The sequence below is a fragment of the Oncorhynchus gorbuscha genome, linkage group LG13 (assembly GCF_021184085.1).
Source record: "Oncorhynchus gorbuscha isolate QuinsamMale2020 ecotype Even-year linkage group LG13, OgorEven_v1.0, whole genome shotgun sequence".
Taxonomy (NCBI): Eukaryota; Metazoa; Chordata; class Actinopteri; order Salmoniformes; family Salmonidae; genus Oncorhynchus; species Oncorhynchus gorbuscha.
Window position 1 is genome coordinate 42,467,361 of NC_060185.1, and position 24,367 is coordinate 42,491,727.

The 24,367-nt window shown below is 46.5% G+C and overlaps 1 protein-coding gene across 1 annotated transcript in view; it reads right to left on the reverse strand.

The window, feature by feature from the left end:
- Positions 1-7,924: 7,924 nt before the first annotated feature.
- The window catches only part of LOC123992937 (gap junction delta-2 protein), a 32,629-nt gene continuing 16,186 nt past the window's right edge, over positions 7,925-24,367 (reverse strand). Inside the window, exon 2 of the mRNA XM_046294585.1 lies at positions 7,925-9,852. Within this exon, the coding sequence (XP_046150541.1) occupies positions 9,009-9,852 (844 nt within the window). The 3' untranslated portion in view covers positions 7,925-9,008. The remainder of the gene's footprint in view (positions 9,853-24,367) is intronic.

Here is a 24,367-nt window from a genome sequence, read left to right on the forward strand (position 1 = left end):
CCAATCAAACGACAGAACTCCCTCCAAAACTGTGACGTGAATTGCGGGCCTCTGTCTGAAACGGCGTCTAACGGGAGGCCATGAATTCTGAATACATTCTCGATAATGATTTGTGCCGTCTCCTTAGCGGAAGGAAGTTTAGCGAGGGGAATGAAATGTGCCGCCTTAGAGAACCTATCGACAACCGTAAGAATCACAGTCTTCCCCGCAGACAAAGGCAGACCGGTAATGAAGTCTAGGGCGATGTGAGACCATGGTCGAGAAGGAATGGGGAGCGGTCTGAGACGACCGGCAGGAGGAGAGTTACCCGACTTAGTCTGCGCGCAGTCCGAACAAGCAGCCACGAAACGGCGCGTGTCACGCTCCTGAGTCGGCCACCAAAAGCGCTGGCGAATAGACGCAAGAGTGCCTCGAACACCGGGATGACCAGCTAACTTGGCAGAGTGAGCCCACTGAAGAACAGCCAGACGAGTGGAAACAGGAACGAAAAGGAGGTTACTAGGACAAGCGCGCGGCGACGCAGTGTGCGTGAGTGCTTGCTTAACCTGTCTTTCAATTCCCCAGACTGTTAACCCGACAACACGCCCATAAGGAAGAATCCCCTCGGGATCAGTAGAAGCCACAGAAGAACTAAACAGACGGGATAAGGCATCAGGCTTGGTGTTCTTGCTACCCGGACGGTAAGAAATCACAAACTCGAAACGAGCGAAAAACAACGCCCAACGAGCTTGACGGGCATTAAGTCGTTTGGCAGAACGGATGTACTCAAGGTTCTTATGGTCTGTCCAAACGACAAAAGGAACGGTCGCCCCCTCCAACCACTGTCGCCATTCGCCTAGGGCTAAGCGGATGGCGAGCAGTTCACGGTTACCCACATCATAGTTGCGCTCAGATGGCGACAGGCGATGAGAAAAATAAGCGCAAGGATGAACCTTATCGTCAGACTGGAAGCGCTGGGATAGAATGGCTCCCACGCCTACCTCTGAAGCGTCAACCTCGACAATGAATTGTCTAGTGACGTCAGGAGTAACGAGGATAGGAGCGGACGTAAAACGTTCCTTTAGAAGATCAAAAGCTCCCTGGGCGGAACCGGACCACTTAAAACACGTCTTGACAGAAGTAAGAGCTGTGAGAGGGGCAGCAACTTGACCGAAATTACGAATGAAACGCCGATAGAAATTAGCGAAACCTAAAAAGCGCTGCAACTCGACACGTGACCTTGGAACGGGCCAATCACTGACAGCTTGGACCTTAGCGGAATCCATCTGAATGCCTTCAGCGGAAATAACGGAACCGAGAAAAGTAACGGAGGAGACATGAAAAGAGCACTTCTCAGACTTTACGTAGAGACAATTCTCTAAAAGGCGCTGTAGAACACGTCGAACGTGCTGAACATGAATCTCGAGTGACGGAGAAAAAATCAGGATATCGTCAAGATAGACAAAAACAAAGATGTTCAGCATGTCTCTCAGAACATCATTAACTAATGCCTGAAAAACAGCTGGCGCATTGGCGAGACCAAACGGCAGAACCCGGTACTCAAAATGCCCTAACGGAGTGTTAAACGCCGTTTTCCACTCGTCCCCCTCTCTGATGCGCACGAGATGGTAAGCGTTACGAAGGTCCAACTTAGTAAAGCACCTGGCTCCCTGCAGAATCTCGAAGGCTGATGACATAAGGGGAAGCGGATAACGATTCTTAACCGTTATGTCATTCAGCCCTCGATAATCCACGCAGGGGCGCAGAGTACCGTCCTTCTTCTTAACAAAAAGGAACCCCGCCCCGGCCGGAGAGGAAGAAGGCACTATGGTACCGGCGTCAAGAGACACAGACAAATAATCCTCGAGAGCCTTACGTTCGGGAGCCGACAGAGAGTATAGTCTACCCCGAGGAGGAGTGGTCCCCGGAAGGAGATCAATACTACAATCATACGACCGGTGAGGAGGAAGGGAGTTGGCTCGGGACCGACTGAAGACCGTGCGCAGATCATGATATTCCTCCGGCACTCCTGTCAAATCGCCAGGTTCCTCCTGAGAAGTAGGGACAGAAGAAACGGGAGGGATGGCAGACATTAAACACTTCACATGACAAGAAACGTTCCAGGATAGGATAGAATTACTAGACCAATTAATAGAAGGATTATGACATACTAGCCAGGGATGACCCAAAACAACAGGTGTAAACGGTGAACGAAAAATCAAAAAAGAAATAGTCTCACTGTGGTTACCAGATACTGTGAGGGTTAAAGGTAGTGTCTCAAATCTGATACTGGGAAGATGACTACCATCTAAGGCGAACATGGGCGTAGGCTTCTCTAACTCTCTGAAAGGAATGTCATGTTTCCGAACCCATGCTTCGTCCATGAAACAACCCTCAGCCCCAGAGTCTATCAAGGCACTACATGTAGCACCCGAACCGGTCCAGCGTAGATGGACCGACAAAGTAGTACAGGATCTTGATGGAGAGACTTGAGTAGTTGCGCTCACCTGTAGCCCTCCGCTTACAGATGAGCTCTGGCTTTTACTGGACATGAATTAACAAAATGTCCAGCAACTCCGCAATAGAGGCACAGGCGGTTGGTGATCCTCCGTTCCCTCTCCTTAGTCGAGATGCGAATCCCTCCCAGCTGCATGGGCTCAGACTCTGAGCCAGAGGAGGGAGATGGTTGCGATGCGGAGCAGGGAAACACCGTTGATGCGAGCTCTCTTCCACGAGCCCGGTGACGAAGATCTACCCGTCGTTCTATGCGGATGGCGAGAGCAATCAAAGAGTCCACATCTGAAGGAACCTCCCGGGAGAGAATCTCATCCTTAACCACTGCGTGGAGTCCCTCCAGAAAACGAGCGAGCAGCGCCGGCTCGTTCCACTCACTAGAGGCAGCAAGAGTGCGAAACTCAATAGAATAATCCGTTATGGACCGTTCACCTTGGCATAAGGAAGCCAGGGCCCTAGAAGCCTCCCTACCAAAAACTGAACGGTCAAAAACCCGAATCATCTCCTCTTTAAAGTTCTGGAACTTGTTAGAGCAATCAGCCCTTGCCTCCCAGATAGCTGTGCCCCATTCTCGAGCCCGGCCAGTAAGGAGTGAAATGACGTAAGCAACCCGAGCTCTCTCTCTAGAGTATGTGTTGGGTTGGAGAGAGAACACAATCTCACACTGCGTGAGAAAGGAGCGGCACTCAGTGGGCTGCCCGGAGTAGCAAGGTGGGTTATTAACCCTAGGTTCTGGAGGCTCGGCAGGCCAGGAAGTAACAGGTGGCACGAGACGTAGACTCTGGAACTGTCCAGAGAGGTCGGAAACCTGAGCGGCCAGGTTCTCCACGGCATGGCGAGCAGCAGACAATTCCTGCTCGTGTCTGCCGAGCATGGCTCCTTGGATCTCGACGGCAGTGTAACGAGCGTCTGAAGTCGCTGGGTCCATTCCTTGGTCGGTTCCTTCTGTCATGCAGGTGAAAGAGGACCCAAAAGCGACTTGGCGAAAACAGAGTCTTTAATCCAGTAAAGTAAATACAAACAAAAAACACAACTTTCACTCGAAATGACGAGGACAAACTGGAGACTCGATCTTGAACAGCAGGTGAACAGCAGGTTGCCTCGGGAAGGCACTTGAACCAGACAGACTCAGACACCTGCTCACCACGCAGCATCTGAGGAAAACACGACACGACAGGGCGATACACAAACACAGCACGGTGAATTCTAGACAAGGAACCGACAGGACAGGAACGGAACACAAAGGAAGAAATAGGGACTCTAATCAGGGGAAAGGATCGGGAACAGGTGTGGGAAGACTAAATGATTGATTAGGGGAATAGGAACAGCTGGGAGCAGGAACGGAACGATAGAGAGAAGAGAGAGCGAGAGAGTGAGAGACGGAGGGGGAGAGAGAGGGATAGAAAGAGGGAAAGAACCTAATAAGACCAGCAGAGGGAAACGAATAGAATGGGAAGCACAGGGACAAGACAAGATAATAAATGACAAAACATGACAGTTGTGTGCCTTTCCAAATGTCCAATCAATCCATTTTAGAATAAGGCTGTATCGTAACAAAATGTGGAAAAAGTCAAGAGGTCTGAATACTTTCCAAATGCACTGCAACCAAGAACATTCATATCGACACCACATGGTGGCGCTATAGCTTTTGTTACTATCAGTATAGTCTAGTTTGAATTGTTATTACTAATTGGCCCAACTGGCCCAAGCTGGGAAGGGGGGGGGGGGGCTGCATCATTTTCAGGCTAGTGAAGTTGACGGCAATGCGTATCACCCATTGGCACAACAAGGCTAAAGGTTTGATTAGGTCCTTGAGCAACAAACATGGTCACCACGTTCTGTTAGGGAGATAAATATTGGGATAGCGGTATGTTGTGTTTTTGTTTCTATGGTGAAGGGGGGGATGAAGGAGACTGTGCTGAAACTATAAAGCCCTTGTTTATAAAAACTTTAAACACAGCCGGTCTCGTTAAAATGTTTGGACGGGTCCCTTTGTCTCAAGAGTGGGCGGTGCCAGACCTGATGACGTAAACCTGGGTCTGTTACCTCTCCACACCCGCCATGCCACTGGTTTGAATGCAGGACTACATGTGAGGTTAGGACAGGTGGCGCTGGTGGTAGATGTGTGCTAGAGTGATGGTACAGCAGGTATTTAATAGTGTCATAACCTCCAGGGTTTGCTCTCTGCCACCACAGATGGTGTCCGTTCCTGCCAATTGGAAGAGTGTGTGAGCTGTCTGTAGGTCCTTGCTTCCATCTCCTCGGAAATATTTATCTGAACTTGCCTGGTAAATGACCTTCCTTGTCACTGATTCAATGCAACCCATGATGAGGGTTGATAGCACCAACGTTTCAGGCAAGAGGGCTGGTTTAGGCTTGGATACAAGGAAGTAGCCACAGAAGTAGGGTTATGGGTCTGTTTTTCCGTAACTCTGCAGATTAAAGGGATTTTCTTGCCATCAAACTAGTCTTGAGAATGTGTATGTAGTAATACATTAGCTTTCTCATTTGTGTACTGATTGACAATACTTGATGTGCCTTATTATCTATATGGTGTTTCCTGATGGGTTTCCTGTGTAAGAAAGGATGCAGATGTTGTCTGATAGCGTTTAGACAAGTTTTGTTGTATTAATTGTAGAAATATGAATAAAAACCTAGTTTTAAAAGATTGTTAATCATTTAGAAGTGCAGAATTCCTGAGACTGTTTGTATGATGTGCAGTAGCCCTCAATGTGTTGACCTGAAGCAGAGGGCTACACAGTCCCCATAATGTTACTGTGTCTTAGGGCTTCACTGTTTCTTTCATCAGACTTCATTAATTCAGTCGTAATTCATTTGCATTACTGTGGAATGTTGTTTCCTCTGTTTTGTCAATGTAGTGTTTATTTACCCTGAAAAGTGTGGCTTACAGTACACATAAGTATAGTTCAGAGTATTCACATCATAAGTGTTGTTGTTTTTAACAAATCTGAATCTTTTTATAGCAGGTAAAGTAGCTCAAAATGGTGGTAAAAAACAGCAGTGCTGAATCCTATCCTATTCCGTTTAGAAATGACTGCTTGGCTTGGTACTGACTTGTAAAAGAGTTAGAATGAGAGATTCTTGACATCAAGACTTAATTACACGTTTTATCTCCAAAGCTTGGACGACAACTTTTTTTAAAAACTCTTCTTTCTTTTAAAGATGGAGTTTTTAAAAACAGGTAGAAACATGCTTATTCTAGCCATTGTGCATGCCTTAAAAAAGAATACATTTTAAACCCCATGTCATTTGGCAAGGGATACAATACATGTGATCACATTTCAACACCCCCCCCCAGTTTGTACATTTAAAATGTTTAGTTCTTTACATAGGAAAAAAAAAACTTTTTCGATAGGTCTTTCAATTACGTCACTGTACAAAAAAAAGAGCAAAAGACAACAAAATGAATCCACAAGCCAGAAAGGAAACAAATTAAGAAAAGAAAATTGCATAATTTTCACATATAGACTGGAGAGAGCATTAGACCACTAGAACCCTGTGTGTTCACTTTGGGAAGTGTCCTTATCCCAACCCTGTTATATAACCCTCAATGAGACCAGACAGGAGAGCAGGAGAGAGACACATGGGGACTGTATATGTACACTACTATACTACACTTCAGACCAACCTTCCCAAACCGTTTTCATAAAGAGAAGCGCCCAGGATCATTTAGAGAAAGCCCGGCCTTAACCTCTATTATTACGCCCTCTCAGCAGTCTTCAAAATACAAGGCTCCTCCTCATCCAATCACACGGCCATTCAACGAACTCTGAAGAAGGGGACTAATTCTATACTAGAGATGATCAACTAATATCAGAGGGTTAATCACAGACAAGACTGGACGAATAAAGAGCCTTCTCTGGCTACTTCACCAGTCACACCTCAGTAAGACTATACAACCACATCAGCAGTGTGCTCAGTGAGGATAGAGAGGATAGCTGGACTCATACATAGAGATACAACTCTAGAGAGGCTGACTTCGTAGAGACGCATTTTGTCAGCCATCTTACATGGGGACAGTTCTGAACGGTTTCTATCTCCATAAACACGTCTCTCTGCGGTTGTAATCCTCTGTCATTGAATGACTAGCGAGGACTTTGTCATGGCTTTCTGTCGTTCTGTTTAGGACATTTCCTGTTCTTTTCAAACAAATGTGCAACTAGAGGCTTGGGTGCTTTCCAGGTTCCAGCCATATTTCCTCTCCCATGTCTGTTTTCTCGGCTTGGCTTGCGAAGTTGTTTTGGCCCGGGCCCAGCCGGTGTCACTGTAGACCCAAACATCTCCAACCTGAGCTGCCTACTCTGTTTTACAGTGTACCAGACGTACGTGCCAAAAGAACACATGCTGTTGATGTCAATGTCTCCAGCAACCCCCCTCTCCCTCTTCTCTCTCCTGCTCCTTACAGAGTGTTTAGTAGAGCCTGTACATTACACACTCCAGGCTGTGTGTCCCTGGGCAGTGCTTGGGGTGACCGCCACTACAGGTTTCCTATATGATCCTGGGGTGGAACACCAGGAGAATGTTCCGGCCCAAACATTTTCACTCAAGCAGAACCATGCTGATGGGGACTTTCTCTCTGGACAGGACATAAACTAAGGAACACACACGCACGTATGCGCGCGCGCACACACACACACCCAGACACACACACACACACCCAGACACACACACACACACGAGGCACATTGTACAGTATGGTGATGCACCTCGCTGGCCATGTTTGGCCTTCTTATAATGTCATCGCCATGGACACTACTACTGCTCAGTGTGCACACCCCTCACTCAATACACCCACGACAAGGACCCCCCCCCCCCCCACCTCCCGTGTCTAGCCTCACTGCAGGGTCAAAAGGCATTGTGCTGTAAATGTGGGATCCCTTTTAGAGTGTACCACTGCTGCAGAAAAGCTGAACCCTGTCTTCAGTGGTGTTGAGCGAGTGTGTTGGGTTTTTATTGCTGGTGCTACAGAGCTTTTCCCAACGAGAGTTCCTTTCTGTCTGCCGTTCTCCCGCCTGTCTTCAGGGATCATGCTGCAATACTTATTTTCCTTTATATTTTCCTCAATCTTTTCTCTTCTCTTAAAGGCATGCATGCTGATCACCACAGATGAGAGAGATGCAGCACAAACCAGTAGATTAGCATGTTCTCTGTCAAGAGTACAATCCATGATAACACTTGGTTCATTCTAGAAACACTGCTTTGTAAACCTGCCTTTTTCAAATACCTCTTGCAATCCTCCTCTCAGACACAAATTCAGTTCCACCGATCAGAAACAAAAAAAGACAAGGCTATTTATACATTTTAAGTACCCCCATGATCCCAACCATGTTTTTTTGCCCCTCCCTCCCTCCTTCCCTCCCTCCCTCCCTCCCCCCATAAAGATAAATACATCTATTTTGATATACTCTCTCAACTAAAAGATGAAATAATATGCAGGAACTTTCAAACAAGAAGTAAATCCAAAGGCTGGTACCAACTTCGTCACGAAAGGAATAAATCAACTCATAATAATGATATCGTAAACATTTAAATTAGTAATAAAATGATCTGGTTCCTCTCCGTCGAGAGTGCAAGGAGAAGGTTCCTCTTCTACTCTCCTATTTCTCTCTTTCACTTTATTTTTCTCTTTCTTTCAGTTAGTCACAAACACACGCAATACATTGGAATGCTGGAGAGAGAAGCTCGGCGCAGGGGTGTTTTTGTGTGGAGGGGAACGGTTTGTGACTGTGGAGGTGTCGTTTATGCGTGGCCTCCTTGGGTTCCTCTCTAAAGATTACACGGAGGAGAAGAGGACAAGAAGACATTACTGTCATCCACCCTCAGTCTCAACGGTGCAGGTGCCAGCAGTGGAGAGGTGGAGGGAAAATGTTTTCAATATTCCTTCATGGTGTTTGTGTTAATAATTGTTTGCCAGGAGACAAAACGTAAACAGCAGCTTCTTCTGGCACCAGCTCCAGGACTCCCGAACACTGTCTCTCTCTCTCATCGTAATCTCTGGAGACTAGCTTGAGAGGAACATCATTCTCTCTCCACAGCAGGAAAGAGAGGCTAGAAAGTTGACTCCCTGTACGCTGCTTGTGGAGAGTCGATCATCGTTGCGACAGCTCTTCCTCTCTCTCTCTGTTAACGACCCCTCCTGCTCTCTTCATCATGGATGAAATAAGCCAGAACAGCACCATGACATGGTCAACCCCTCGGTCCCCTTCACCGTCCCTGGCCCGAAAACCCTACAACAGCCAGAAGCCTCTCCTTAAAGGCTCCCGTTTCCATTGGGAACGTCCCAATCAAAACATCATTCACATGACAAGGTATGACAAGAACGGGTGCAGCTGGTAATAAAGTAATAAAAAAAATGCACCAAATATTCCGTGGCAGCTTCCCCTCCTCCTCCTCCTCTTTCCATTAAAACTAAAAAGAGAGAGCGGAATGGAGTGGTCGTCCCACTTGTTCCCTACCCTGCCCCCTCACTTACCCAGCATTTAGCCCTGTCTCCATCAGACGTAGGCGGACTCGCTGGACTGGGTCCTGCCCATGTTGGGGGGCTGTGACAAGTGAGACATGTCCTTCTTGCGGATCTCGCAGATGGACTTCCGGCGGGCTTGCACGCCCCGGATGGCTGCCTTGATTTTCTTCCAGCCCAGGTGGTTGAGCTCTGCCAGGTTGAGCAGCACGCAGATGCCACTCACGGCGAACATGAAGACCAGGAAGACCGTTTTCTCGGTGGGCCGTGACACGTAGCACTCCACCTCCTTCAAGCAGGGGTAACGGTCGCACTCGAAGATGCCCGGCACGCTGAAGCCGTATAGAAAGTACTGTCCAACCAGAAAGCCGATCTCCAATGCATTACGGAACACCACCTGGATAATGTAGAAGCGCGAGATGCCCTCCTGCTGGCGCTGCTTGGACTTCTTGCCATGCGTGAGCCCCCGCGGCACATTGGGGATCTCCTTGACCTCCATGCAGTCATGCTCGTCCTTCCCGCCACCATCGCCGTGGTGCACCAGGATGCCGTTGATGTTACGAAGCTTCCTGGTGCCGCTTTGCCCGTAATCCGAACGCTCCAGCAGCGGGTAGAGGAAGGAGTAGCGTCTGTCACGTTGCTTGGCCGACTGGTGCACAGAGTAGGTGATGAAGCACAGGCTGGGCGTACACACCAGAATGATCTGGAAGACCCAGTAGCGGATGTGGGAGATGGGGAAGGCCTTGTCGTAGCAGGCCTGGTTGCAGCCCGGCTGCAGGGTGTTGCAGATGAACATGGTCTGCTCGTCCTCGTACACCGTCTCGCCAACGATGGCCACGATCAGGATCCGAAAGATCACCACCACGGTCAGAAGAATCCTGTCAGAGAGAGAGAAGACAAAATAAATATTAGATACAATTATCAACTGGAAGGTGTGGTGAAGAGAGAAAGGATGGTGGAAGACCAATAAACAATTTTGGATTAAAGAGATTGAAGAAGATTCGGACGGGGCAGGATCAAGAGAGAGAGAGATATAACTTGGATAAGAGATGTGGAGTTCTGGGAACAATGAGCAGTGATTGGACATGATGTCACTGTTCCTTTAGATAAGGTAGAAAAAAGGGATTAATCTAGAGCACATTCATCTGCTGAGCACAATATCTATATTAGAGAAAGAACAATGATTTTTTCCCATACTTCTTCCAGTCATTTCATCTCCAGCGCAACAGCCATTTAAAACAGCGACATGACACATCTCTCTGCTTCATGGCCTAAGTTTAGCATCAGGCTCATTTAACATGATAACCCTCATCTCAGTCCCTGCTAAAATGGATCTTGCTCTAATTAATTTTGTAACACACAGTCTCTGTCTTCCCATTTTTCATCTATCCCCTTAGCAACCGGTGACACTGTGCACCTTGTTTGCGGCTTGCGTGCTATTTCTGTGCGTGTGACAGAGAGAGAGGGAAGATTACTGGGTGTGAAGCAATTCACTGTATTTTTTCAGTGGTGTTGTGACATGTTGAGAATATTCATTCTGAGAATAACTATTATAGCCTGTGAGGGGGCATACATATGTACAGGGCCGGCCCTGGACGTTCTGCCGCCCTAGGCGAGACAAAAATAAAAATAATCACATTTTTATCTCAGCTAAAAGTCGGAGGAACAGAACATAACAGCAGCCCAAGTCATAGGTCATATTTCTCCAACGTCAAACCAGAGCGTCTTGCTTGCAAAAAAATGTAATCTTAGCCATCCTTATGAATCTAAACATGGCATTTTCAAAAGTGACATTCCCACCCAGACAGATGCTCTACCGAGGCAGAAAAATGTAAGCTTCAACTGCTGATGCCTTCTGTCTTATATAGACTAACGTACTTTGGTGCAAAAAGTGTAAATCAATCCCAGAACAACAGCAAAGGACCTTGTGAAGATGCTGCAGGAAACAGGTACAAAAGTATCTATACTGACATAACCTGAAACGCTGATCAGCAAGGAAAAAGCCACTGCTCCAAAACCGCCATAAAAAAGCCAGACTACAGTTTGCAACTGCACATGGGGACAAATATCGTACTTTTTGGAGAAATGTCCTCTAGTCTGATGAAACAAAAATAGTTTGGCCATAATGACCATCGTTATGTTTGGAGGAAAAAAGGGGAGGCTTGCAAGCCGAAGAACATCATCCCAACCGTGAAGCACAGTGGTGGCAGCATCATGTTGTGGGGGTGCGTTGCCTCAGGAGGGACTGGTGCACTTCATAAAATAGATGGCATGAGAACAGAAATGTATGTGGATATATTGAAGCAACATCTGAAGACATCAGTCAGGAAGTTAAAGCTTGGTCGCAAATGGGTCTTCCAAATGGACATTGACCCCAAGCATACTTCCAAAGTTGTGGCAAAATGGCTTAAGGACAACAAAGTCAAGGTATTGGAGTGGTCATCACAAAGCCCTGTGACCTCATTCCTGTAGAAAATGTGTGGGCAGAACTTAAAAAGCATGTGTAAGCAAGGAGGCCTACAAACTTGACTCAGTTACACCAGCTCTGTCAGGAGGAATGGACCAAAATTCACCCAAGTTATTGTGGGAAGCTTGCGGATGGCTACCCGAAACGTTTGACCCTGTCATAATCGTCGTAAGAACATTTGGACCAAAGCGTAGCGTGAAATCGGTTCGACATTTTTTATTATAAGTGAACCGCACAAAAAACAATAAAGAATAAACGATACGTGAAGCTACGGAGTGCTCACAGGCAACTACACATAAACAAGATCCCATTAAACACAGTGGGAAAATGGCTGCCTAAATATGATCCCCAATCAGAGACAACGATAAACAGCTGCCTCTGATTGGGAACCATACCAGGCCAACATAGAAATAAAACAACCTAGATTACCCAACCTAGTCACACCCCGACCTAACTAAAATAGAGAATAAAAAAGCTGGTCAGTGCATGACAGTACCCACCCCCAAAGGTGCGGACTCCGGCCGCAAAACCTGACTCTATAGGGGAGGGTCTGGGTGGGCATCTAGCGTCGGTGGCAGCTCCGGTGCGCGGCAAAGTACCCACTCCGCTTGCGAATCCGCCAGCATCGGTGGCGGCTCTGGTGCGGGTCTTTGCCCCCTCCCAGTCCACGGGTCCGGCCATGGAGCCGGGTAGAACGCCGTGACCGGACTGGGCCTCAGCACAGAGGAGGGCCCCAGCCACGGAGCTGGGATGAACGCCGCACCCGGACTGGGCACTGGCGCCGAAGAAGGCTCCGGCCATGGCTGCCGTGCCTGGACTGGACACCGGGCCATGGCTGCCGTGCCTGGACTGGGCACCGGCGCAGAGGAAGGCCCCGGCCTTGGAGCGGGACTGGATACCATGCCTGGACTGGACAATGGCGCAGAGGTCCACAGTGAGCTCTCCGGAGGATCTGGACTGGATGCCGTGCCTGGACTGGGCACCAGCACAGAAGAAGGCTCCTGCCATGGAGTGGGACTGAATACCGTGCCTGGACTAGGCACCGGCGCAGAGGGAGGCTCCTGTCCTGGAGTGGGACTGGACACCGTGCCTGGACAGGGCATCGGCACAGAGGAAGGCTCCTGCCCTGGAGCTGGAGGTTCTGGACCGTGGACCATCGCAGAAGGTTCCGGACCATGGACCGTTGCAGGAGATTCCGGACCTTGGACCGTCGCTGGAAGATCCGGACTGTGGACCATCGCAGGAGGTTCCGGACTGTGGACCGTCGCAGGAAGTCCGGACTGTGGACCGTCGCAGGAGATTCCGGACTGTGGACCGTCGCAGGAGGTTCCGGACTGTGGACCGTCACAGGAGGTTCCGGACTGTGAACCGTCGCCGGAAGCTCTGGACTGTGAACCGTCGCCGGAAGCTCTGGACTGTGAACCATCGCCGGAAGCTCTGGACTGTGAACCGTCGCCGGAAGCCTGGTGCAGGTGGCAACGGACGGGTGACACGCACTTCAGGGCGAGTGCGAGGAGCTGGCACAGGACGTACATGGCTGGGGAGGTGTACTGGAGACCTGGTGTGTGGAGCCGGCACAGATTTGACCAGACTGATAGCATGCTCCTTAGGACGAGTACGGATGGCTGACTCAGGTGGCATCAGACTGATAACACGCTCCTTAGGGCGAATGTCGTGACACCAACACAACAACTATCTCATTTCTCTCTCCTTCAATTTCTCCATCAACTCACTGACGGTCTCTGACTCTCTCCGTTCACTCCCCTCCGATTTCTCCCTCTTCTCCCAGACTGGCTCTGGTTCATTCCCCGGCTCCGCCGACCACCCCGTGTGCCACCCCCCAAAAAATGTTAGGCTGTCTTTTGGGCTTTCTATGTGGCCGCGGCATCGTTGCTTCCCTCCCTTCTCTCCTTGCGTCTGCTTCCAAGGAAGGCTTTCGTCTCCTGCCATAATTTCCTCCCAAGACCAGGATATATTCTCCTCCTTGATCTCCTCCCAAGCCCAGGATACCTTCTCCTCCTGGGAACGCTACTTGGTCCTGTTGTGGTGGGATCTTCTGTCATGACCGTCGTAAGAACATTCGGAACAAAGCGCAGTGTGAAATCAGTTCAACATTTTTATTATAAGTGAACAGCACAAAAAACAATAAGGAATAAACGATACGTGAAGCTACGGAGTGCTCACAGGCAACTACACATATACGAGATCCCACAAAACACAGTGGGGAAATGGCTGCCTAAATATGATCCCCAATCAGAGACAACGATAAACAGCTGCCTCTGATTGGGAACCATACCAGGCCAACAAAGAAATAAAACAACCTAGATTACCCACCCAAGTCACACCCCAACCTAACCAAAATAGAAAATAAAAAGGCTCTCTATGGTCAGGACGAGACAGACCCAAATTAAACAATTTAAAGGCAATGCTACCAAATACTAATTGAGTGTATGTAAACTTCTGACCCACTGGGAATGTGATGAAAGAAATTAAAGCTGAAATAAATCATTCTCTCTACTGCCATTTCACATTCTTAAAATAAAGTGGTGATCCTACCTGACCTACGACAGGGAATTTTTACTAGGATTAAATGTCAGAAATTGTGAAAAACTGAGTATAAATGTATTTGGCTAAGGTGTATGTAAACTTCCGACTTCAACTGTATCTTCAGAAAGCGGAAAGCTAGATTAATAGCTTCGATTTCTTTTAAAATCTCCTCGAATATTATAGGCCACAGCTCAGCTTCAGAATGTCAAAGAGAGGAATCAATATATCCCCGTAAGCATCAGCTGCTTATAGTGGGTAGCAGTTTCTTACTAATAATATGGCACCTGTTATCACACATGGCAGACACCACAATTGTTACAATTAGAATAAAAATAACACTTTTATTCAACCTATTTAACATATTTTAATATTCCTGTAAAACTGTAAAAAGAATGACACATCATTTGAGCTTTGGAAACAAGTTCTTTCAGAAATGCATGGCTGGCCTAATGTCAATGACCCAGCCTTAACAAATTTGGTTTATTTACATATCGAAATTGATTGTCCAGCATCAGTTTCAGCATCTATTTTTTCCGTGCCCTGCCTAGAGTGGCCTCTTTCCTCTGCTGTGGTGCTTCCTTGCAATCAGCAATGTTTTCTCTCGGTAGCTGTCCATGGTCCTGAAATCAAATCATCCGAGAGAGACAGAGAAAGACAGAGAGAGATGTAGTCTATTTAAATCATTTTTAAAAAACAAAGTAAACAGGAGATAGATAATTGAGTAATCATACAAATTACTCTGTGATAGAATTATTGTGAGTGTATGATCAACATTTACCTCTCATTCGAAGACAAACTGACTCGCCTGGCCTTTCTGGTAGCAAAAGCTTGCACTGCTTGTGCTCAATTGATGTGGTGGAGAGTCCATTTAGTCTCTCGTGATTCATAGCAGAGCGCAGGTAGTTTTTGATGAGTTTGAGCTTGGAGAATGTGCGCTCTCCACTTGCCACTGTCATGGGGAGGCAACAAATGCATTGGGATACCAGTAGGCCATTTGGTATCTGGATATGTACTCCAGTGCGTCAAGTGGTTTTGCCTCACTGTCCAGTCTCCTTGCTCAAGACTTTGAGCTCATTACACAGCTCTTTTGCGCCGGTGTCCCTGGAATCCCTGTACGTAAGGGCCCTCTCCAGTGTTGCGCAGTCAGTGATAAGTGCTGCAGTGTCCATGTCCTTGATGGTGCGGATGTTGTACAGGATGCTGAAAACACTGCTATGCTCTTCGAGCTGCGTAACACGCTCGTTGACAGACTGGATAGCAGAATCAAGAATCTGATGAAATAAATATTTTGAATTTCTGCTGAGGTACAGTCACAGGCTCATCTGGGAAACAGTGAAGCCCATGACTGGGATAACAGTCATGGGCTTCACTGGGAAACAGGGCTCAATTACCCATCTCCTCTGCCAACTCTTTTGCGCTTGCTAATGCGCCAGCGAAAGCTGCATCAGAGCGGTGGTCTTGGAGGACTACCCTGATTGAGTTGAATTGAGCCTCTGCTTGTGAAAGGTTCAAACTCCCCGCTTGCAAAAATTCAGCAGGGAATTTCTTTGGTTTAGAGATTGTGCCACTTTTCTCATTCGTTTTTTAAAAAAATAGTTGCTTCCTGTTTCTGTCTCTTAGACATGGTAGCAATTTTTTTAAATCTCTGTAGCTTATTATGATTTCCACTAGTAGCTAGCTAACGTTACCAGGTTAGACTACTGCCTTAATCACTAATCGTCTTCCTCACACACAAACTTAAAAAATATATATATACATACAATAATCTAAACCGGCAGATTCCTTTTTAATGTTTCACAATTGGATAATCCCATATAAACACACACATCACTATAGCTATCAAGGATAGTGGGAGTGAACTTCGGGAGAAGCGGGAATGGGGTGGAGGCGGGAACTGCAGCAACGGCTATGAGCTAGTGTCTGGGGCGCCGGTGTTGTAGTAGCCGGTCAGGGGTGGCAGCTAATTGCCAAAATGTCGCCCAAAATTCAATCTTGCCGAATGGGAGGGCCGGCCCTGCATGTGTATACAAGTGTATGCAGCTGTTTTTGTACAGTGCGGCGCTACAGTTTCCTTCTGTGAGTGGGCTTCAGAGGTAATCTTTCACTGTCAGTTGAACTCACACACTCTCACTCAAAGCATTCGTCTCATTCATTTTTCAGACAAACTCAGCAGGCCTTTTAACACTAGAGGACGGCGAGCCTTTTGTGTGCAGCTCCCAAAGAGATCCACACTTCGAATGAACTTTCGTTAAGGTCATAACATTTACATTTAAGTCATTTAGCAGACGTCATAAATCATCATAATTACTCCAAGCAGATTTAACCACCTGCCATTAGTCCTGGAACTCATTAACTGTTTAATGAGAACTTTTATGAAGTGATGATGACAATAGAAGAAAGTGGGATTTTCACCTTAGTTGCCAAATAGTTGGATGCGGTTTGGCTGCTGTGGGTGAATTTGTAATCTACCAATCGGAGCAGCTTTACTGGCCTGCACATGCCACAGCTGTGGTTTCAGAGGTCATATTTAATCTGACCCAAAGTCAGCCGCTATTCACATGTAGGCCTATTTCTCATAATAGACAGAGACTGCAGAGGTAAAAAAAAAAATGTAAGCCTGGAATAAAGGTAAAGGAAAAAACTGAAATACATGCTCCCAATCCGCCCACCTGTAATCTGGAAGGAATTGCAGTAGAAATTTTAAAAAGTAATGCTGTTGCCCTTGTAGTGACTCCATTAAGGAGTTTAGGACACAGTATCCACTATAGCAGTTCTATAGCATTGTGCCAGCTAGCGCACTGTATCAGTCAAAGGCTGTGAAAAATGATTAGGTACAGAGAGAAAACATCAAATTACTGTGGAATTAGTTACAGACAGGGATAAAAAAGGCACCCAAAAATGTAGTGGACAGAGATTTAGATGAATAAAAACAACTGCCAAAGCGGTAAAAAAAAGGGGGATGAGGGAACAAAATCTCATCAGGGAGAATGAATTATATAATGGCTTCCACACGCAAACCCACAACCTTAATCTGCACCAGGGCCAATGGAGGATTCTTGCATTAGGCCTAGTAGTTTGTTTAATGCCATCAAATAGCTTCAGATGATCCATGCCCACAGCCCCCACCTGCTCCTTCTCCTCTCCCTCCTTCACTAGCTCTCCTTCTGTCTTTTCTCCCTGTCTTTCCATTCCCTGTGCTCCTGCTCCCTACCATCTCCCTCCCTAACCCCCCTCTCTGTCCCTCCCTCCCTCCCCCTCTTCCCCCCCTATCTCTGCCTGGCATTGCAACAGAATAAGCTCCAAATGGAGACCATTTCTATTTAAATTTTTAAAATTTTGGTGAAGCATTTTTGCTTCCATTGTCAGAAGAATTTGTTAAACATGAAAACAAAATCTCCTTTGTGAATCTTGTGAAAATGTCCAAAACCGCCTGTGTATGGCTCTGCTGGCCTTGCCCCCCAGCCCCTTGTCATCGTGTCCTCCCCCCTCAACAGCCTGCATCTGGTTGTTAAATGAACACCCTGTCTGTGCTTTCATACAATGCCCAGTGACTATGTAAAAACATTATGCCCAGAACCCAAAAAGCTTATTTTAATTTATCATGGTTTCTCTCTCAACAGCTAATGACAAAAGCCAGGTTTATTTGTTTGAAGTACTATTTGAAGTACTATTTGAAGTACTATTTGTATCTACAGTGATCAGTGTGCACCAACATGTGAAAGTTATTTCTCGGAGGGAAGCGTTGTCACAACCGTCCGCACACAGACAACTGAGCAGCTAAACAACCAACAGAGATGCCATTTGAAGTGATGCTACTCTATTGTTGTTGTTGTTGTGGAGGAAGAACAGACCCTTTTATACTGTACATTCATTAAAGTCGCACTTCCTTAAGTTTGACTTAAGTTTGACCGATTCTACAGTGTTTCTTTCTGTAACCCCTGGAGATAATATGTTGATCTAGGAAAGGGGGTAAGTCAGGAGGGGGAGTGGGGTTCCCTGGTGCCTTTACCCACAAACCCCCTACACCCCCCCTACCCTCCCTCCCTCCCCTCCCCTCCTTCCTCCGACAGTTACCATGGCAACAGCAGATGGGTAGAACAAGGAACGGTGTGCTCGTGAGCTCTGATTCGAGCTGAGGACCAGCTGTAGTGAAGACTACAGGCAGCTTGACTACCCAGGAAGCTGAGAAGAAACACCAGCAATAACAATGCTACCAAAGCAGGCTGGAACTGTCTGCTGTCATCTATGGATGGAAGCCAGATTAAAAAATCATTCTACACCCAGAAGAGAGAACCTGTTGTATAGACTGTTGCAGACATGGTTGATCTATGATAGACTCTTATTGATAACCACAAACACGATCGATATATATAAACTGGGGGGTTCGAGCCCTGAATGCTGATTGGCTGACAGTCGTGCCTAAGAACAGCCCTTAGCCGTGGTATATTGGCCATATACCACACCCCTTCGGGCCTTATTGCTTAAATATAACAGACACTAGAGAAGTCCTTTTCACTAGGTGATGGCTGAAGAAGTCACCCATACACAAGAAGCTGTGATGAGTCAAAGCTGGCCTGTTTGCCCCATGATTTCAATGTTCCCCATATGATACTGCTGTGTAATCCTCTTAAAGGGCTCCCTCTTTCCCCCGTTGTCTGGGCTTCTGCTGTGGCTTTACCCGGCCTCATCCCTTTAACTCTCTCTATAAAGCATCTCCCTGGTTTCCTCATGCCTGTCTTGTGACAGGCTGCCAAGGTTTATCATCAATAGGACCTGGTTGACTTGACTGCAGGCCATTTGGCACATAGCCCACAGCTACGTCTTGCTTCAGGTAGGGTCAGAATCTTGGCCGTTTAGCTAATACTGTGTCGAATCTTCCCAGAGAATCCTGGGCCTATTTCCTCTGCCGCTCACACACGCGCACACACACACGTCCACACACGCGCACACACACACGTCCACACTCTGGTTGTGCATCAGGACAACAGCTTAATCCCAGCAGGATGAGACTCCAGACATGGAGGAGAACTAAAAACAATTGAGAGAGAGGGGGAAAGAGAGAGAGAGAGAGAGAGAGAGAGAGAGAGAGAGAGAGAGAGAGAGAGAGAGAGAGAGAGAGAGAGAGAGAGAGAGAGAGAGAGAGGGGGGGGGGGCTGCAACCTTCAATCCAGGTTATTTGACAGCATGTCACACGCAACCATAAATACTGTATATACTGGCACACACACATACATACTGTATATAAAACATCACCACCAACACAGACACATACCCAGTGAAGCATACACGCAAAATACATGATGCAAATATATTTAGACCGTAGTGATATAGAGTTCACCCTGAGATGGAGCCTGAAAATCATCCATCCACTTTAGAGAGCACGGGAAGAACACAGGAATGTCAGACAGTATAGACACAATCATCTTTGTAAAGCTTGTGTGTGGATGGCACTCTGTTGGCAGGGGAGCGGAGGCCCTCTGCTCCTTCTGTCACTGACTGGAATGTGACAGAGATGCCCTCAAGACCGGAACACACTCTCCGTGGCAGAGTCTCAGTGCTAAGTGTGTGTGTGTGTGTGTGTGTGTGTGTGTGTGTGTGTGTGTGTGTGTGTGTGTGTGTGTGTGTGTGTGTGTGTGTGTGTGTGTGTGTGTGTGTGTGTGTGTGTGTGTGTGTGTGTGTGTGTGTGTGTGTGTGTGTGTGTGTGTGTGTGTGTGTGTGTGTGTGTGTGTGTGTGTGTGTGTGTGTGTGTGTGAGAGAGTGTGAGTGTCACTGGGTGTGGGTTTTGGTGTGGTTTGGTGTGTTTGAGAGAGATATAGAGCCAATACTATATGTGTGTGCTGGTGGAGAGAAGATAATGATCCTGTCTGTGTTTTTTGTGTGTCTCTCGGTCTAAAGTCAGAGCCATACGGATGTAAATCTCATCAGTAGACCTCTGACGTGAGACAGGACCCACTCATCCTCATCCACTTCTCATCAAGTCCTCGCCCCACACTCACAATATCCACAATCTCCTCCTCAGTATCCCAGTGCAGCTGATCAGTACTGAGAGACAGACTGGGGGCCGTGGCACACTGGTGTCCTCTCTCGTTGGATACACACTAGAGTGACTTGAGCTGGTGATTTAATTACACACAGCACGGCAGTGATTAATCCCTATTTACCACTTGAGTAGCTCCAAGTCCACTCGCAGCCTCACAGCAGTCCTTCACAGCGCCACAGAGACCTCCACTCCACTGTAATCAACTGATACCAGTATAGGTGTGCAATAGGGCTGACAACACAGCCATCAGAGCCGAGTGCTGGGTTTGGGAAGGTCATGAGGTGTGAGTTAGAAAAAGAGCAGCAGTCAGAGATCGGGATGGGAGCACGGCTGTAATCCACATTTAATCTTCTGTTTTGGTCAATCCAGGGCCTGCGAGTGTGGCCCCTGCCAAGGCCAAAACCCAAATCACTCTCAGTCACACATGTTGGAAGCATTCTTCACGGACTCCCAGCCACACACACTCCTCTATCGCTCCTAAATGTATTCTAAACATGTGCAGTACTGAGAAGTATTCTAAATCTATTCTAAACATGTGCAGTACTGAGAAGTATTCTAAATATATTCTAAACATGTGCAGTACTGAGAAGTATTCTAAATCTATTCTAAACATGTGCAGTACTGAGAAGTATTCTAAATCTATTTTAAACATGTGCAGTACTGAGAAGTATTCTAAATCTATTCTAAACATGTGCAGTACTGAGAAGTATTCTAAATCTATTTTAAACATGTGCAGTACTGAGAAGTATTCTAAATCTATTCTAAACATGTGCAGTACTGAGAAGCATTTTAAATCTATTTTAAACATGTGCAGTACTGAGAGGTATTCTAAATCTATTCTAAACATGTGCAGTACTGAGAAGTATTCTAAATCTATTCTAAACATGTGCAGTACTGAGAAGTATTCTAAATCTATTCTAAACATGTGCAGTACTGAGAAGTATTCTAAATCTATTCTAAACATGTGCAGTACTGAGAAGTATTCTAAATCTATTCTAAACATGTGCAGTACTGAGAAGTATTCTAAATCTATTCCAAACATGTGCAGTACTGAGAAGTATGCAAGGACCCAGACGTTCTGATTCACAAGACATCACGATTGATGTGTACAGTTAGTGAATCAATGTAAGTAATAACAAATTGTTAGTTGTGCATTTGAGTTTGATAAACATCTACATTTTGGGTGAAGGTTGTGTGTTTACCTGTTTATAGGTTGTAATGTTTGTGTGGGGGGATTATATGTATTTATGTTTGTGTTAGTGTTGCTGTGCAAAACCAATCTCCTCCACCACAGTATTCTCTAGAGCAGGAATTCCCAAACTGGGGTACGCAATGCCGTCGGGGGTAGGCCAAATAAAAATGTGATTCACGTTTTCTTTTAATAAAATCAAAATATTTATTATTCTTTAAACTTTTCAAACAGTCCATTTATATTTTCCAACGGGGCTATACATTTAGTAGCCTCGTTTCACTGCCAAAAATAAAATAAAATAATCTAGTGTCCAGCGAAACAACAACATAATGTCAAATACAGGTAGCCTAGTCAAATAATTAACATCCAATCACTTATCATTTACCGTTACTCTCTTGCGGGAATTCAACTAACGGTCCGTATGTCGCCAAATGTAGCTTCTGCTCACGTTGGTATCTGTACTGATGGCACAAAAGCCATGACAGGGAGACCTAGTGGAGTGGTAACGCGCATGCGAGCAGTTGCTCCTGACGCCACTTGGGTAACAAAGCAGCAGTCACCGAGAGGCTCTTGGTTTTTGGTTATCAAGGGCAAAAGTATTGACACGTTTTTTTTATTTGAGAGACGAGCTTAAAGTTTTCTTTACTGACCATAATTTTCACTTGTCTGACCGCTTGCATGATGATGAGTTTCCCACACGACTGGCCTGTCTGGGTGATGTTTTTTCTCACCTGAATGATCTGAATCTAGGATTACAGGGACTCTCCGCAACTATATTCAATGGGCGGGACAAAATTGTGAACCACTGGTTCTAGAGCAGGGCTACCCAACCAGGGGTACTAGGACCTTGGCCTATCCACAGCAGGTACTTGAAAAGACTCAGGAGTCCACAGGGTTACTGGTAAAATGCACATGAGGGGGTACTTCAGGGCTACTCAGGGCAGAGCAACAATCAGTTGGTGGTACAATAACCTATAAAGGTTGTGAACCACTGCTCTAAGTAAACTTGGGATGGCCACTGCTCTACAGTGATTGTATAATTTATCAGACTCAGCTTTCACTAAGGTGTGATGCTCCGATCTGTCTCTATTCCCCATCTGAGGCCTAAGGAGATCAGACACATGAAACCACTGCTCTCTCCTAGTGTGTGTGTGTGTGAGAGAGAGAGAGAGAGAGAGAGAGAGAGAGAGAGAGAGAGAGAGAGAGAGAGAGAGGTTGTGCGTGTGCGCACGTGTGCGTGCATGTACAATACACGTCCCAAGTGTTTGTAACACAATTTGCTTGGAAAGAGTGGAGATCAATTCAGTATATTATTGCCAGTCAAATGGCTTCTCTCTGTTTCACCCTCTCTCTCTGTCTCACTCTCTCTCTGTCTCACTCTCTCTCTGCAGCATGGTGAGTTGAATACTTAATGAAAGATAAGTGAATGTGATAGGTGGAGTGTGAAGTCGTTGTCACATTTAGCATGCGGTTATTCATGTTTGGCTGCTAACGGTGTGTGGCTTACTCAGTTTTGGCAGTGGAAACATTTGCCTGAGAGTGTGAGAGTAAATATAGCATCCGCACCGCAATTTGCTCACCCTTGTGTTTGTATGTTTGGCCATCTGGCTGTATGTCTGTGTGTGTGTTGGGGTATGAACTTGTGAGTCAGATGAGGATCTGTATCACAAGTGTCTGTTTATGTTTGTCTATCTGTGTTGGAGGGAGCATGGCGCATGTCGCTTATTGGTCTGTGTAAGGTGTTTCACTGGTGTGTGCGTGCGTGATTAAGTATATATTTGTGTGTGTTTGTGTTTGTGTGTGTGTTTGTGTGTGTGTTTGAGTGAGCTGTCTGGCTCTCTCATCCGCTCCTATCACTTATACTCAACCAAACACAGCAGCTGCTGCTGCCAGCCCCGAGGGACAATGTTGGACACAGTGGACAAACACAGATACACACACACACACACACCAATGCCATATCTCCCCATGCCCTTATCATGCCTATAGCCCAAACATTGCAGCAGAATGATATGATGCAGGTTCTGTTCAGTGAGCGAGAGAGAGAGAGAGAGAGAGAGAGAGAGAGAGAGAGAGAGAGAGAGAGAGAGAGAGAGAGAGAGAGAGAGAGGGAGAGGGAGAGAGAGAGAGAGAGAGAGAGAGAGAGAGAGAGAGAGAGAGAGAGAGGGAGAGAGAGGGAGAGAGAGAGAGAGAGAGAGAGAGAGAGAGAGAGGGAGTCCAGCACCATAAGTCACTGTAGAAAAGCATTGAGAGAGGTGGTATAAGACATTGTGTCAGAGATGTATGGGATAGATATGATCTGCACCAGGTGCAAATCAATACCCACAGGCACTTGATCCGTCTAACTCTCACAGTTAGAGCGAGAGCGCTGGTGCCTTTGTACAGTCAGTGGATCTCATTATGAGTCTATGGAAGCTTAGAACAAAGGGAAAAGGCTCCTAACAAACTAATACAACCTTCCATATGCGTCTTGCTACGTCAGATAATGAAAGCTCAATGTTCTGTTGTTGTTGTTTGACAAACCATGGTATGGCTCTTTGAGAAGGCTGAATCTATGGCTCCATGACTGTTTGAGGTGTTGACATGGGTTAACATTGTAAGATAATAATTGAGTGGTCTAAGAGTGGTCTGGGACACTGTGTCTATTCTAGTCTTTCTCTTTGAGTTTTACGGTCATTTAAGGTCAGTCTTACGGTCATTTATAAACCCCTGTTAGTCATAAGTACTGACTCATGGACTGAACTCTCGTTAACAGCCCAGCCTCTCAACAGCCAGATTCACTGACCTCTCCTCTCTCGGCCTGAATAATCTTTCTTAACCCTCTTTTTCCACTCTTTTTCTCCATCCCTCTTTCACTTTCTCCATCCCTCTTTCTCTCTCTCTCTCTCTCTCTCTCTCTCTCTCTCTCTCTCTCTCTCTCTCTCTCTCTCTCTCTCTCTCTCTCTCTAGCCATCTTTGTATCAAAGATAATTGCGTAATTATTGTATTTCGCCGTCCTAACGTAGTCTTCACTAGCCAGCTAGCTAACGTCCACTGATTAGCTGCACTGGAGAAACTATTACACTCAACTGAACGACTTGATTAGTTTAGTGTTAGCTAGCTACATAGCTGTCTTTGCTGTCTTCGTATCATCGTATCCAAGATAAT